The sequence below is a fragment of the Cynocephalus volans genome, chromosome 3 (assembly GCF_027409185.1).
Source record: "Cynocephalus volans isolate mCynVol1 chromosome 3, mCynVol1.pri, whole genome shotgun sequence".
Lineage (NCBI taxonomy): Eukaryota > Metazoa > Chordata > Mammalia > Dermoptera > Cynocephalidae > Cynocephalus > Cynocephalus volans.
In genome coordinates, this window is record NC_084462.1 from 51,015,789 (window position 1) to 51,030,230 (window position 14,442).

General features: G+C 45.3%; 1 protein-coding gene across 2 annotated transcripts in view; it reads right to left on the minus strand.

Annotated features, from left to right (window-relative positions):
• The window catches only part of SLCO3A1 (solute carrier organic anion transporter family member 3A1), a 296,266-nt gene that overhangs the window by 60,501 nt on the left and 221,323 nt on the right, over positions 1-14,442 (minus strand). For both annotated transcript variants that reach the window (XM_063090591.1, XM_063090590.1), the window contains exon 3: positions 4,436-4,534. In XM_063090591.1, coding sequence (XP_062946661.1) covers positions 4,436-4,534 — 99 coding nt within the window. The remainder of the gene's footprint in view (positions 1-4,435; positions 4,535-14,442) is intronic.

Here is a 14,442-nt window from a genome sequence, read left to right on the forward strand (position 1 = left end):
GGTGGGGGGAGGTAGAGGATGGAAGCAGAGTGGAGCAAGGAAAGCCACATGCTGAGAACCATGATGGAACTGTCTGCCTGTCATGGGGCCAGGCATATTTGGGGCTTGTCTTCGCATAGATGTTGATAGGCACAGAAGGCTTCTCTCCTTTACAAGATCCGTTTTTCTAACCCTTCCACTCTTGGTATCTGACTTCCGGTCTGTTTTTGTTGTTTGTTGGTTGTGCTGAGTAAGCTGAGTCAGTTGTTCACAGCTGTCTGCTCCCTCTGCTGAAGGTCAAGTGGACACATATATGGGGATCATTGAGATTTCTACCCATTTCCAAGGTCAAAAGAAAAACTACTAGGAACAGGGTTAAAAAGTTTAAAACTAACCAGCCAACCCACCCACCCACCCTGAGGATACCTGAGATTGTGAGAAAAGCAGATCAAAGCAAACTGGGGACATTTACTTTTTACTCCTGAGCCATAAGAATGTACAAGGGCTACTATGTCTCTCTAGGCAGTTTTTTTTTTTTTTTTTTAGTTCATTTATTTATTTGTTTAACCTATTTTGTCAAACTTTTGCTATGGGACTCAAGAATTCCAAGAGTATCATTAAGTTGCAAACCTAATTAGAATCTGGAGCCAGGGAGGGGCTGAGTGGAGGGTGATATTGGAACATGCAGCATCCCAGCCATCAGGCTAATTACTCGTGGCGGCAGCACCCAGCCCTCAGAACAGCAGAGAGAGCAGGAGGCTCTCAGCTTGTTGACCTTTTTTGTGAAGCAAACAGATGGGCATATCTTATTCCAGCTGCAAACACTATGCAGCCATCTACAGGGCCGGGTGGTGTGCCTCAGGACATGTCTACATAAATGTGCTGGGGAGGTGAGGTTATCTCAGCAAGGCCTTTGTCCATGGAAGGAGACAGCCTTCTGGTTAAATTCCTGGAGAGGTTTCAGGGAAGCAAGCTGCTCCATTACAACTGGGGATTTGAGGTCAGACAGACCTGGGGATGAATCCTGGCTCTATTCCTTACTAGCCATGGGAATTAGTTAGCCTTTCAGACGCTTCATGCTACCTAGTATTTACTGTATGCTTACTATCTGCCAGGCACTGTGGTAAGTGCTTTGCATGATTAACTCACGTCATCCACACAGAGACCCTGAGAATCAATGTTCCCAGGATCACAAAACTTGTAAGGGGTGTAGTTGGGATTCAGATTGTGGAGGTCTGATTCCACAGAGCCAGGATTCCTAACCACTGCATGATCACACCTTATCTAAGAGCAGGACCTACACTCTCATGGGAATGTCTGAGCTTCCAAAGAGGCTATCTGTATATAGCTTTAATAAAGGATCAATTTGTGGCTCCTGTTATTACTAATCTTCTAATAAAACCATGCTGTTAACTTAAGGTCAGTCAATTCCATGATGAGAAGCATACTCTGCTACCAAGTCCTTCTTTTTTCAAGGTTCCTCTGCCCCCACAGCTGGCCCATTCCTGCACCCAACCCCACCCCTACCCCAGCTGCACCTCTCACAGGCTTCAACCAAGCTTCCTCAGTTTCAGGGCTGTTTTAGGGTAAGTGAGGAGAAGATAGGGAGGCCCTGAAGATCAGAAACCCCCTCCTCAAAATATAGCCAACATCGGCAAGCTTCAGTCACGAGATTAGAAACAAATAAAATTGCAGGAAACTAGAATTCTGTGGCTGACTCCCTAATGGAATAAGTGATGTTCTTCTGCCCTCTACTGGTAAAGAGCAGCGCCAGCCCTCCAGCACCTTCAGGAAGGATGCACACAAAGACCAGGACTCACATCCGTCCTTCCTTCCTCCGGAACAGATCGGAAAGTTCACTGTCAACCTGTTGGTGGGGAAAGCTGCCATCAGCACGATGCCAAAAGAACAGAAAAGTGCCCATTTGTCTTACGTATATGGAGGCATCAAGCTGCCTATAAGCCTGGAACTGTGGACGATGTCACTTCACACTGGGCCTTGAAGGGCGAACAAAGATGTTCAACAGAATGGGATGGGAACAGCATTCCAGGCAGAAGGAACAGCCTCAGCAAACTGCGGGGACTGTGAGTGGATGTGCTAAGCCCTCCCCAGCCGCCTGTCTACCCACTGGTCATTCCGGGCACTGAGAAAAGATGCTATTTCATTCTCAGGAGGGAGTTGGTGAGGGGTATCAGGAAGTGGAAATACCCACACACTAGGTCGGGGATCTGGGTTTTATACAGACACACCCCTTTGATCGTGCATATCCCTTTCCCTCTCTGGGACTCAGTTTCCTCATTTGTAAAATGAAAGAACTGGAAGAGAATGATGTCTGAGGTTCTTTCTGACTCAGAGATTCTGGTCACTCACAGGTCTTATTTCAAGGAGGCCACCTCAGATAAGCTGAGAGCAAAGCAGGCTGCCTGGCCAGCTGGCTTCTCCTCCAGGGTAGCTTGCCCACTGCATGGAAGTACTCCCCACCTCTGATCCACTTTGCCATCCCCATCCCGTGCTGCCTCTGGTGCAGCGGCGGAAGCTGGCTCTTCTGTCTATATAAGCAAGATGGCAGCTGACTTACTTCCTGTGTGATTCCCTTACCAGCCCACACCTCAGCCCACTCTCTAGGCCTCGGTTTCAAAGGGAAGCAGCAGCATCCAATCACCTCCTGAACAGACCCAGCATTTTAAAAGAATAAATAAATAAGGCTGCCCGCCACACTTAGAAATTTGTAACATTATTAGCTACAAGTAAAAAAATCAGTGGGATTAATGGAGTGAATCACAAAGCAGCTTGATTGGATTTAAAACCACATTATTTCTTTGGGGTGAATTAGTAAATGTAGCACTGTCGAGGGATGATGGATTGAGAACCCGGGGACTGAGAGTTCTTATTGATCCTGGGAATAGATCGGCATGAGAAGGAGAAGCTAGAATGGCTTCCTCCCCTCTGTTTCTGAGAGAAAGGAAACGTGGCTTGGCTACTGGCGAAATTATACAGAAATAGTGTTCTCTTTTGGGCACATGGCAGAGTTGTGACCACACAGGATTGGCAGCATCTCAGATGGTCCCCAAGATCCTGCTCCCTGGTATTCACATCCTTGTATAATAATCCCTTCTCCTTGAGGGTGGATGTGAACAAGTGACTGGCTGCTCACAAGCACAATGCAGCAGCAGTAATGAGACGCCCCTTCTGAGATTAGGTCATAAAATGACCAGAGCTCCTGCCTCAGGCGCTCTCTGTCATCCTCTAGTGGGTTGCCTGCAGCAAGGGAGCCACAGTGAGGCAGCCCTGTAGAGAATTCCACGGGAGGGAGCACTGAGATGACCACATACCAGGTCACCACCTTGACTGCAGCCTTATAAGACACCCTGAGCCACAACCACCCAGTTAAGCTACTCCTGTATTCCAGACCCACAGAAAAAACTGTGAGATAAGAAATGCCCGTTGTTAAAGTCACTGCATTTGGAGGCATTTGTTACATAGCAATAGAAAACTAATATACTAGGTGACTTGCTCTGGCTGATGAAACATAAATGGAAACAATGTGTGTCATTTCTGAGCAGAGCTTCAAGGGCCAGTGTGCCACTCACCACAGGCTGATTTCCTGCCTTGGCAACTGTGCAAAAGGAGGTCAGGATGACAGTTCTGCAAGCCTGGGCCCTGGAGTGACCATGAAGAGCCAAGTCCCACCCTCTTGTCCAACACCACTGACTTGCACTGACAGGTAATGTGACTGACAAATAAACTTTGGTTGCATAAAATCACTTAGAAGTGGGGCTTGTTAGTCACTGCAGCATGACCTAGCCTATCCTGACTACCATGCTGTGCAATCATAGAATCACAGATTGGGGGACTCAGAGCAATCTGAGAAATACACTTGCTCTTCTTGCTAAGAACACAACACGTTTTGTTTCAAATGGTTTTGAATGTGGATATTTCTTCACAAAGTCTACCATAACAGTGTCTTATAAAAGGACTTTCAAATATTCTGTCACATGGACCCCATTTGTACATTTGTATTTCCAGAACACATGCTCCAACTTTTAGTTTAGAAAGTAGGGTCCTCATATAACTGGCCAACATTCAATGAGTACATGCTAGGCATTTCTACCTCTATCCTCTCATTTAATTCTTAAAATACTTCTGTGAGGCAGATATAACTATTGTTACCCTTACTTTACAGATGAGGAAAATACTGATTTGAGGAGCAGAATCAACTACTGGGGGTATTCAGCCTACAGGTAGATGCTGGCAGGACCCAGACTTGAGTCAGGCCCTCATGAACAAACACTCATGATCTCTGCATCTAATGTCAGGAGGTCCCACCAGTTACAGAGGTGGATGTGTTAAGGCTCTGTCTTAGTACAGAGGTTTTGGAACCCACAGGCTGAAGCCTCCTTTATGAGAGAGGAATTGCTTTGTAGGTGACAGTTAGAAACTCAGATATGTTCCTTACTTGTGTCAATGAAGACTGCATCCACATAGATTTTGGTACAGAAAGAGCCCAGGATAAATCCACAGGCTGGTCCAAATACCAGCATCGTGAACAGGATTCCTGAAAGAAAAAGATGAAAGATTAGATTCAGAAAAACAAGGCCTTCAATGAGCAAAATCATCAAAGGTCAAGGAGATTATTTTACAGTGATCAGACAAGATGTCTGACTATACAAATGACATTATGCGAATTAGTCTAAAAATCCTAAAGGAGAAATCTAGTTATTTCTAATTTTTGGAAACTCTACTAAAGCATATTACGCAGGAATTCTATAGTATTTTGACAGATTGCTTTGAAATATTTACGGGCCCCAGTGCACTTACTTTTAGAGGACGTCACCCCATATCAATCAAACATATATTTTAACAAATACATTCACATCTATAATATTTTTTCTGCTATCAACAGTTTTAAAAAGATTTTTATAGTTTTGCTTTTACATGTATTTGGCTTTACGTAATCATTTAATTTAGGGTTGGCTTAGATTCCTAGGCAGTCATTGTGCAAACTCAGGAATGCTTGTGAAGTGAGAAAAATCTAAGCCACAAATTATTTTCAAATGTAATGCAATGTTTATGAACATTAAATTTAGCAAGTAACAAAGTTCCTACAATGGTATGCTTTGAAAACACCTCATTACATATTTACTATTATCAATTTTGCAATTCCCCTCCATATTTTGCTCAGGACTTAAGCTTTCTGTAGTCTTGATAAGATAGTAAATCCTGGACAAGTACTAAAGTATCTGATGGATATGGTACCAGGAATTTTGCACAGACCTTTTGGATCATTCTGGGAAAAGTACTGAGCACAAACTAAAAACCTACAGGTTGTATCTATATAACTAAACTTCAATTTGGTAAACATTTCCTGAGCACTGACAGTTCTCTAGGCCCTGGGGATAAAAACAAGAGTGAAAAAGTGGCCCTTCCCCTAAGAAGTAGGCCATCTAATGGGGACAATCAACACCTGGGTAATTCTAACCCAAACAGACTGCCCTCAAGGGTTGGTGTCCAGAGGCACACATGGGCACCTGAAGAATAGGGAAAGATGAATCCTACCAAGCTCAGCAGAGGGCGCCTCTCCCACCTGGTCTGTTTGCAGGGTGGACCAACTCAGCCTGAATTATCTTGGCAATGTCATCATGGAACCAATCAAACATTCATCCATTCAATCAACATTTACTGAGCTCCTTCTACGTGCCAAGCACATTCTCAGAGTTGAGATTTTAGCATTGAACTCAAAAGTCAAAAATCCTGGCCTTCATGAAGCTCATTGACTTGAAAGGGGGAAAATTAGACAGGAGCTAAAATGGATTCTAAATGCTCAGCAAAGGAAGCCATGTCATCCCAATTTACAGACAGGGACCCAAAACTCCAAAGCAATCACTTGAAGATGGCTTGTAAGAAATGTTGTTGGACGAAGGAACAAATAAGAAAAGGATGTTTTTTATCTCCCACGAAAAGGGCTGAATGCGCCTTAGGCAAAATCCAACTGTGATTTGTAGAAATGAAGAAGTTTGTTTCAAAATAATCACTCCCAGGCCAGCCAGAGACTCCGAATCTTATTCCTGTTTATAGGAGGAGTTTTTAAAATGAAAATGTGTCATTTTGGAAAGGAGCAACGTCCGCCTTCTGAGCACATTAGCTCTGGTTTATCACAACTTTGATTAAGATAACCGAACAGAGAAAGTTGGGAGCGGGTATTACTGGAAAAGTCTGGAGTTCAAAGTGGGGATCTTTTTGGTGTGGGCTAGAAATGGGGGGCCGCCCTTGGTGGGGTGGGGTTATAGATCAGAACTAGTCTTGGCCCGATCCTCTGGGTGGAGGGAGGAGATGCTGAGGAGCCAGCAGGGGGCCCGGAAAGCAGCTGTCAAGGCAGAGCAGCACCCAAGGTTGACCGAAGAGATTCTGCTTCAGGGCAAAATCGTGACGCCAGCCACGTTCTCCTGGTCCAGGGTACAGGCCGAGGTGAGCCATGATCAGAGTTGGGGCACTCTAAAGACAGCGGAGCAACCTGACTAACTGCTCGGGCCTTCCCCAAAGAAAGGGATACAGGGAACAGGGACACAATTCTCTCTCTAAGGACACTGCAACCATTGCTGACTTGCCATCGATATTGCTAGCATCCGCTCTGAACCCCAACAGCCCACCACCCCCACCTGTGACAAAATGCCTTCTTTCACGAAAATTAAATAAATCCCCCAGGAAATGCAATATTCACTGATCCATGCCCTACAGATGGAATAATGGCAATTATCATTAATAGTCAATAGGTCAAAGGGCCAAGTTGTCAGTATCGTTAGAAAAGAACCAACCAATGAGCTAAAAGGTTGTGTCAAGATCGTGCTGTTATCCCCACACTTGGGGACACCAGAGTGGAGAGCAAGGACTGGCCGGACATCAGGGGACAGCCGGGGTCCCCCAGGTCCTAGGTCTCTTGCCCTTGTGTAAGCTGCAACACCAGAGTAGGAAGAACATCCCTCAAGCTGCTGACGTTGGCTGTCCCAGTGAGCCCCATAGGGCCCAGATGGGCCAATGATCTGGCTGGTGGCTTGGACAGGGGACAGTAGTGACCCGCCGTGGAGATGCCATGCACCAAGGCAGCCTCTGCATCCAGGCAAGAGCACCGCCCACTGCAGTTCCTCTAGGAGAGGGTGGAGGTCTCCCTAGTGTTTAGATGTGGTTTCCATTTTAACATGATGAAGTTCTCCAATGCCAGAGAGACCTGACAGGACCCACAATTCTATAAACCAGTGAAAGATGGAAAGCACACATATTTTTGTGTGAAGAGCAGTTTTTCCCCTCACTTGAAATCTCTGGGGGCCATTTTCTAAGTCATTCCTCCTCGGAGAGAGGTCAACCTCCAGCAGCAATGTGTTCTGGAATATTTGCCAAAGGACAGTCCAGTAGCAGGCATGCAGGAGGGGCCTTCCTGCATCAGGCAGCACCCTTTTTCACTTCAGAAACATCCTAGGATACCAACTCAAATGCAGCAGCTTCAGGGTGGCCCTGGGTCTTGGGTTTGGTCCACTGAGGGCGTGTGAGGCAGCCTATGATCTCCCAGACAGGCTACTTCTGAATTTGCTTTCCTGGCTCTCCCTTCAATTCATCCTGCCAGACTGTGATTTTGTTCTTTCTTGTTTAGCAAAACCACCTCAAGTGTCTTGCATAAACTGACGAGAAACAGACTGGCACTAAGATCCGGGATGCCTGTGCTGAAGGGCTAGCACCTCCAGGAGAGAACGTTCTTCAGCGGCCCTCCGACACATGAAAGCACTTTACATGCGTAATCTCCTATAATCCTTGCATTGACCCTCGAGTTGGGGGGGGTACTGTGCCCCCTTCACAGCGGGAGAATCAGAATCTCAGGGGCTCAGTGCCTCACCCGGCAGCTAGAGAGCAGCACGGTGGGAGCGATCTGAAGCCAGGTTTCTCCAACCCCCTAAGGGAAAAGTCCAGGTGAGTGCATAAACAGACTGGATTCAAGTCCCAACTCCACCAATTCCTAGATCTGTGAACCTCAGGCAGGGTCTATTCAACCTCCTTGTGCCTCAGTTTTCTCATCTGTAAAATGGAGGTTATATGAGACCAACTTCATGGGGTTGTGGTGGGGACTTAATGACCTCATGTTTGTAAAGCTCTCAGGACAGCATCTGGCACACAGAAAGAGCCGTGAAAGTGTTTGTGAAGCAGATGACACCTGTCTCTCTCCTGCTACAATGAAGGCCAGCATGCACCTGCGTTCCTAGTCTTTGTCTTTCCAAAGCTCACTTCACCCGCAGACCTCATTTCCTAAAGCCATCATCAGGGGAGAGGGGCTGGAGCTGGGAGCATCCCAGGCCCAGGACAGAGTTCCTGCTGGGAAGCAGCTGAGACCCTGAGCCTCACCGGGGCCAGATGGACTGGCCGCCCAGAGTCCATGCCCTGCTCTGACTGCCACTTGCCAAGCACAGTGGATGCTCACCTGGCTCCCTAGGGCCGTGATGAGTGGACAAAGGCAGCAGGGGCGTGTGAGATCACCACCATGGTCATCTGGCTCTGGCGTCCTGGTCTGAACACAGGCCTTCTGTAAATGTGATTAGTGCAAATCTGCAGTTCCCAAACTGTGTGCCGAGGCACCCTGGTGGGTGGATTGTGGGGGGAGGGGTACTGCAGTGAACTCGCAAGGGTACCGCAGAATATTTTAAGTTTTTGAGGGAAATGGTGATACTTGACATCTTTTGGACACTATTCGTGAAACTACTCCACAAAGGTAGCCGATGGATTGCACCGCATTCCTTTCAATGACAGTGCATCTTTGTGAATGAAGTTTTCTGTAGTTGGTGTGAGAAAAGGCAAGTGCGGAAGTCTATGGGGAATGGGAAATGAGAGTGGCTGTGCTTAACCTGGTTCCAAGGTTTGAGAAGTTGTGTAGCCCCCAACAGGGAAACTTATCTCATTAATAAGTGATTATGGTTACTTAAAGATAAAATAAAAATATTTTTTCTTTCAATGGATGTGCATTATAATCATTATTGTTATTATTATTTTTTTGGCGGCTGGCCCATATGTATGGGGATCTGAACCTTTGACCTTGGTGTTATGAGCACCACTAGATCGAACTCACTGGCCAGCCCCTGCATTATTTCCTTTTAAACAGCTACGATGTTGCTAAGACATGAACACTTCATAAGTAGTTTGAGCCTAACTGCTTGATAAACAAAAACTGTTAGGTATTTCTTTCAGACTCAGGGCTCTGTCACAAATAAAAGTGAGACACTAGGAATAGTGAGCCAAGAAAGTTTGGAAACCTCTGGTGCAAATTTGCCTGAGAAGCTGATTATCTAGACTTATGCTCAGAGGCTGAAGGGTTTCTGGCCATGCCAGGCTAGCCCACGTACAGACTGTGGAAAATTCTTCAAGGAAATGAGAAAAGATCTCCTGGTGGCAGGTTTGCTTTCTCCCATGGCATACAGTCTTCAAATTTAGCAACAGCCACCTCTGGACACTGGGGAAGAAGAGACAAATTGGACAAGGATCTTGCCCTCAAGAAGCTTGCTGTCTTTTTGGAGAGGCTTTCAACCATTAGTAGTCAGCCAACAAAGACATGCCAGGCATTGTGCTAGGAGCTGGGATACCTCAGTGAACAAAAAGGACAAAATCGCTGCCTTTGTGGGGTTTGCACTCTGGAAGAAGAAAGGCAATTAACAAACCAACCAACGCATCATGTGGTGTCAGGAGCAGTACAAGATGAGAGGAGAGTGTGGACGATGGTGACGGGCTAGAGAAAGACCCCACAGATCACATGCATACACACTGTTAGATGTGCTATAAAGCTGGGGCAAGTGGCCTCGCAGGTTAAGGGTTCCACTCTTGTGGCAGGCCCAATAATGGCCCCCAAGACATCTACATCTTAATCCCTGGATCCAGTGACTACATTACCTTAGGGGAATTAAGGGTTTCAGATGGAATTAAGGTTCTGATCAGCTGACCTTAAAATAAAGAGATTATACTGGACTTTCCCCATGGGCCCAATGTAATTACAAGGGTCCTTTAAATATGGGAGAGGGCGGCAGAAAAGTCAGAGTTGGAGAAGGAGATTTGACGATAGAACCAGAGAGATGACATCATGAGAAAGACTTGACTTTGGTGGCTTTGAAGATGGGGGATGGGGCCATGAACCAAAGAATGTGGGCAGACTTTAGAAGCTGGAAAAGGCAAGAAAATAAGTTTCCCCCCCCCAGAAAAGTTTGCAGCTCTGCCAACACCTTGATTTTAGCCCAGTGAGACCCATTACAGACTTCTGACCTCCAAAACTATAAGATAATACATTTGTGTTGTTTTAAGTCACTAAGTGTGTGGCAATTTATTACAGCAGCAATAGGAAACTAATACAATTGTACAGCAAATCTAGGGAAGTGCTGGGTTAAACTCCAAGACTTCTCAGATTTTACAGCTTCTGACATGCATGTGACTCTCCAAGAGCAGAATGTTTCATGAAGGTTTTGTGTTATTTTACCACAGAACATTTTTTGTGGGCCATTTTTCAGTCCAGGTGTTGACTGGGACACAGTCTGAGAGACTGCAGTGGATGCTAAGCCCTTGGAGGCAGAGATAGTGCCTTATTCTTTATATTCTTGTTCAGCCCAGCGCTGATGCACAATAAGTTCCCCATCTGTTGAGATGACATGTGATCGTGAGCACTAGTCACTGCAGCCATGCAGAGGACAGAGTGACTCTCCTTGGCAACAGTCTGCCCAAGCTCACCCAGCCAGGGAGTGGCAGGGCTGGGACTCAGATCCTGACCTATTGTTTCCCTGTCCAATGCTCTTTGCCATGCCCCACCGCATGTGTCTCCCTCAGTGCTGGGACCTTCCCAATCGATGTGCCTCCTCCTGCTATGCAACCTTGGGACTCGCTGCTGAACCTACATGTAAGGGGCAGGCCAGCTGCATATAACCAGAAGAGGAATTTGGAAAATCCACTTGGAAACGTCCATTTGGAGCTTACTGGTCCAGGAAGCATTATTCGATTTTATGATTATTACTAACATATGACAGTTAATTAATAAAAGTACTAGGGGACATTTTTTTGTTTGTGGAATGTGACTAGCTGATTCTAAATTAGAACAGTCTAGGCACTTTTGAAAAAGCAGAACAGTTGTCAAGACTTGCCCTACTGGACGTCAGGACTTTGTTCAGTGCTATAATGATAGAAACAATGTGCTTTAGGCACAAGAACAACAAATATACCAATGGCACAAAAGAAGTAGCCCAGACACAGATCCAAACCTGTGTGGACACCTGATTTATGACAACATGTACAAAGCAGTGGGGGAAAGGATGATCTTTTCTATAAACAGTGCTGGGACAACTTAAAATTATAGGGAAAGAAAAAAAACTAACCTCACCTCACAACACATGCAAAAATCAATTCCAGGCTGATGGGAGACCTTAAGTGTGAGAAGGAAAACACTAATGCTTCCAGACAATGATAGAGTGAAATACCTTCCTGGTGTTGGGAGCTGGAAAGATTTCTTAAACCAACCATATGAGGGTACTTCAAAAAATTCATGGAAAAATATAACTGAAAGATAATACAAATCTTTCCATGAACTTTTGAAGTACCCTTCTAGAAAGCAGTAGCCATTGAAAGAAAAGACTGGTAAATTGGTCTAAGTTACAATTAACAACTTCATTCATCAGATTCATCAGAAGAGCTCACTAAGAAAGTGAAAATGTGGGAAAATATTTGTGTAATGTGTATCTTTTTATTACACATGTAAGAATCAGAGGGCTTCTCTAGACTATATTTACGAATTAATGAGAAAAAGACAAACTGGTAGAAAAATAGACAGAAACCTTAACAGCACTTCATAAAAGGTAAAATTCAAATAAACAATAAAATATGAAAATTCATTCTCATCAGAATTCAGGGAAATATAAATCCAAACCCCAATGAAATACCACTACATTTTCCATAGGTGAAAGAGATAACAAGTGTTGACAAAAATCTGGAGCATGTGTACACTGCTTGTAGGGAAGCAAACTGGACAACCACTTTGGCAGTGTTTAAAAAACTGAAGATAAATTAATCCAATGACACACAATTCCAACTCCTAGGTACACACCCCACAGAAAGTGTGCTAAAGTACTGAAGACGCATCCGAGAATGCTCATACCAGCACTGCTTGTAAGATCCCCACCCTAGAAACAACCCAGATGCCCGTCCACAGTAGATCAGATAAACAAATTACGGTCTCCCTGTACTCTGGAATTATTATACAGCAAAGAAAACAAATCACCTCTGGGATGATTATCAACAGTGCGGACCGCCCTGCAAAAGAACTCAGATGGGCGAGAACCCATACTGGAATGATTCCACCTATATAGAACTCAAAATAGCAAAATTAAAGTATTTAGTGATATACAACTAGGGAGTCAAGCCATAAAGAAAACCAGGGAAACGAATATTATAGAAGTCAGGACTGTGGTTACTGATAGGGGGAGGCAGTGGGGAGAGTGGAGTGGGGGAGGGGCAGAGAGGTGGTTCTTGGGGGCTGGTTTTTTATGCTTGACTTATCTCCAGGCTACACAAGTGTCTGTTTCACAGTAATCAGTAAGCTGTAAGTCTATGTTCCGTGCACAAAAATATTGTTATATTTTTCATATATACATACATACATAACAAGTTCTTGGAAAAATTCATATTATGTTTTTTCCATTTTTCCACAAATTTTTTGAAGTACCCTCGTATGTAGGTGCATGTGTGATATGATATAAGTACATCTATACAAATGGCTATTTATTGAGTGCTGACTGTGCAATGCCAGGGACTGGGCTATGTGATCGATACGTGTTATCTCATGATTCCTTCCAACAATGCAACAAGGTGGGGGCCGTTGTCCCAGTTTTATCCAAGAAGGAACTGAGGCTCACAGAGGTTAAGCAGCTTGCCTCATGACACATGGCTTCCAGGTGGCAGCTTAATCACTATACCCCTCTGCAGAACTGGGTCCCCAGTTAGCTCGAGCACAAATAAACAAGGTCAAAGAACAAAAGCACAATCAAACCCCACACCTTGCTATTCAAAGGCAGCCAGCCCTGTGAATGAGGAAGCCACTTGCATGGATGACGGCTGAGCCACGTGGCAGGGAGGCCCTTTGCCTGCCTTCAGAAGGCAGATGCGGCAGGGGTAAGAGTGGGTTCCAGAGCTGGGCTGGATGTGGATCCAGGCACCTCCACTTACCTGCTGGGAGTCCCTTAGCCTTTCTATGCTGGTTCCTGCATCTGATAAGCAGGGATGCTAAGAAGATGTATTTTGAGGGGCTGTAGTGAGGAATAAATAAAAGCAAATGCCTGGTGTGACCCCGGCACAGATGAAGCACCTCATAAATGCCAGTTTCCGCTGATGCTCCACGGTTTCACTGGCTGCGTGCACGGGGAAGGGACTGACACTGTGGATGCTGTTCTTGCTCCTTCCACTCGGCCCGGAGTCTCCTGCACCAGGCTCACCTGAGGGCCTGGCTCCTGAAGGAGATGCCATCATCAGTTGGCTACGGAAGTGCACACAGCACTGCGTGAAGAAATGCTGACCTTTCCCTCTGAACCTTTGTTTTTCTCTTTGCCAAAGCATGACATGAGCCTGGCTTCCGTGGACACAGCCTGCAGGGATGGGACAGAGGGGCGAAGGCTGAGCCGAGGAACTGCGGGCATCTGCCACCTGGTAGCACAGATTTTTTATGCCGCTGAAAGCAAAGCTGACAGGCCATCAAGAAACCCAGGGACTAGTGCTTCTATGCACTTTGTAATTAGACGAATCCAGTAGTGTTGCTGACCTTGAGTCTCCCTGTGTGGAAAAGAACACAGAGCCTACCTGCCTTGAGGGTGGAGCAGTGTCAGGCTCTGCTGCTACAGGGTGTGTCTGCGAGCACAGTACAAATGCTCCTTGTGCCTCGGTTTTCTCCTCTGGAAAACAGGCTGACCACAACCCCTACTTATTAGGGAGCCTTTGAGAATCAAATGCTTTAGTGTACAGAAAAGGCTTCAGATCAGTTCCCGGAACATAGACGTTCTCAGAAAACATGATCTGTTACTTATTCTTCTTGCTGGTACCTATAACAGCATAATTTTCTTTTTCTGCTTTACAGGTTTTACTTTTTTGATCACTTAGGTAAGAGATAGTTCAGAGAATGTGGAAAATACAGAATCGTATAAAGAAATATCATTCTCATATTCCCTTTTAGACATTATTGTATTTGTATGGTATTTCTTTCTATGTGTTTTTACATTTGTGGGACCATATAAGTTAATTAAAAACAAAACCCCTCTTCATCATTTTAAAATAAACACATGCTTATTAAAGGATGACCCGAGAATAAACCAAGTAGAGAGAGGCAGCACAACACAGTGGCCAAGAACACAGACACAGAAGCTGGACAGCTAGGGTTTGCATTTACTAGCTGTGTGACCTTGGGACAGTTACTTA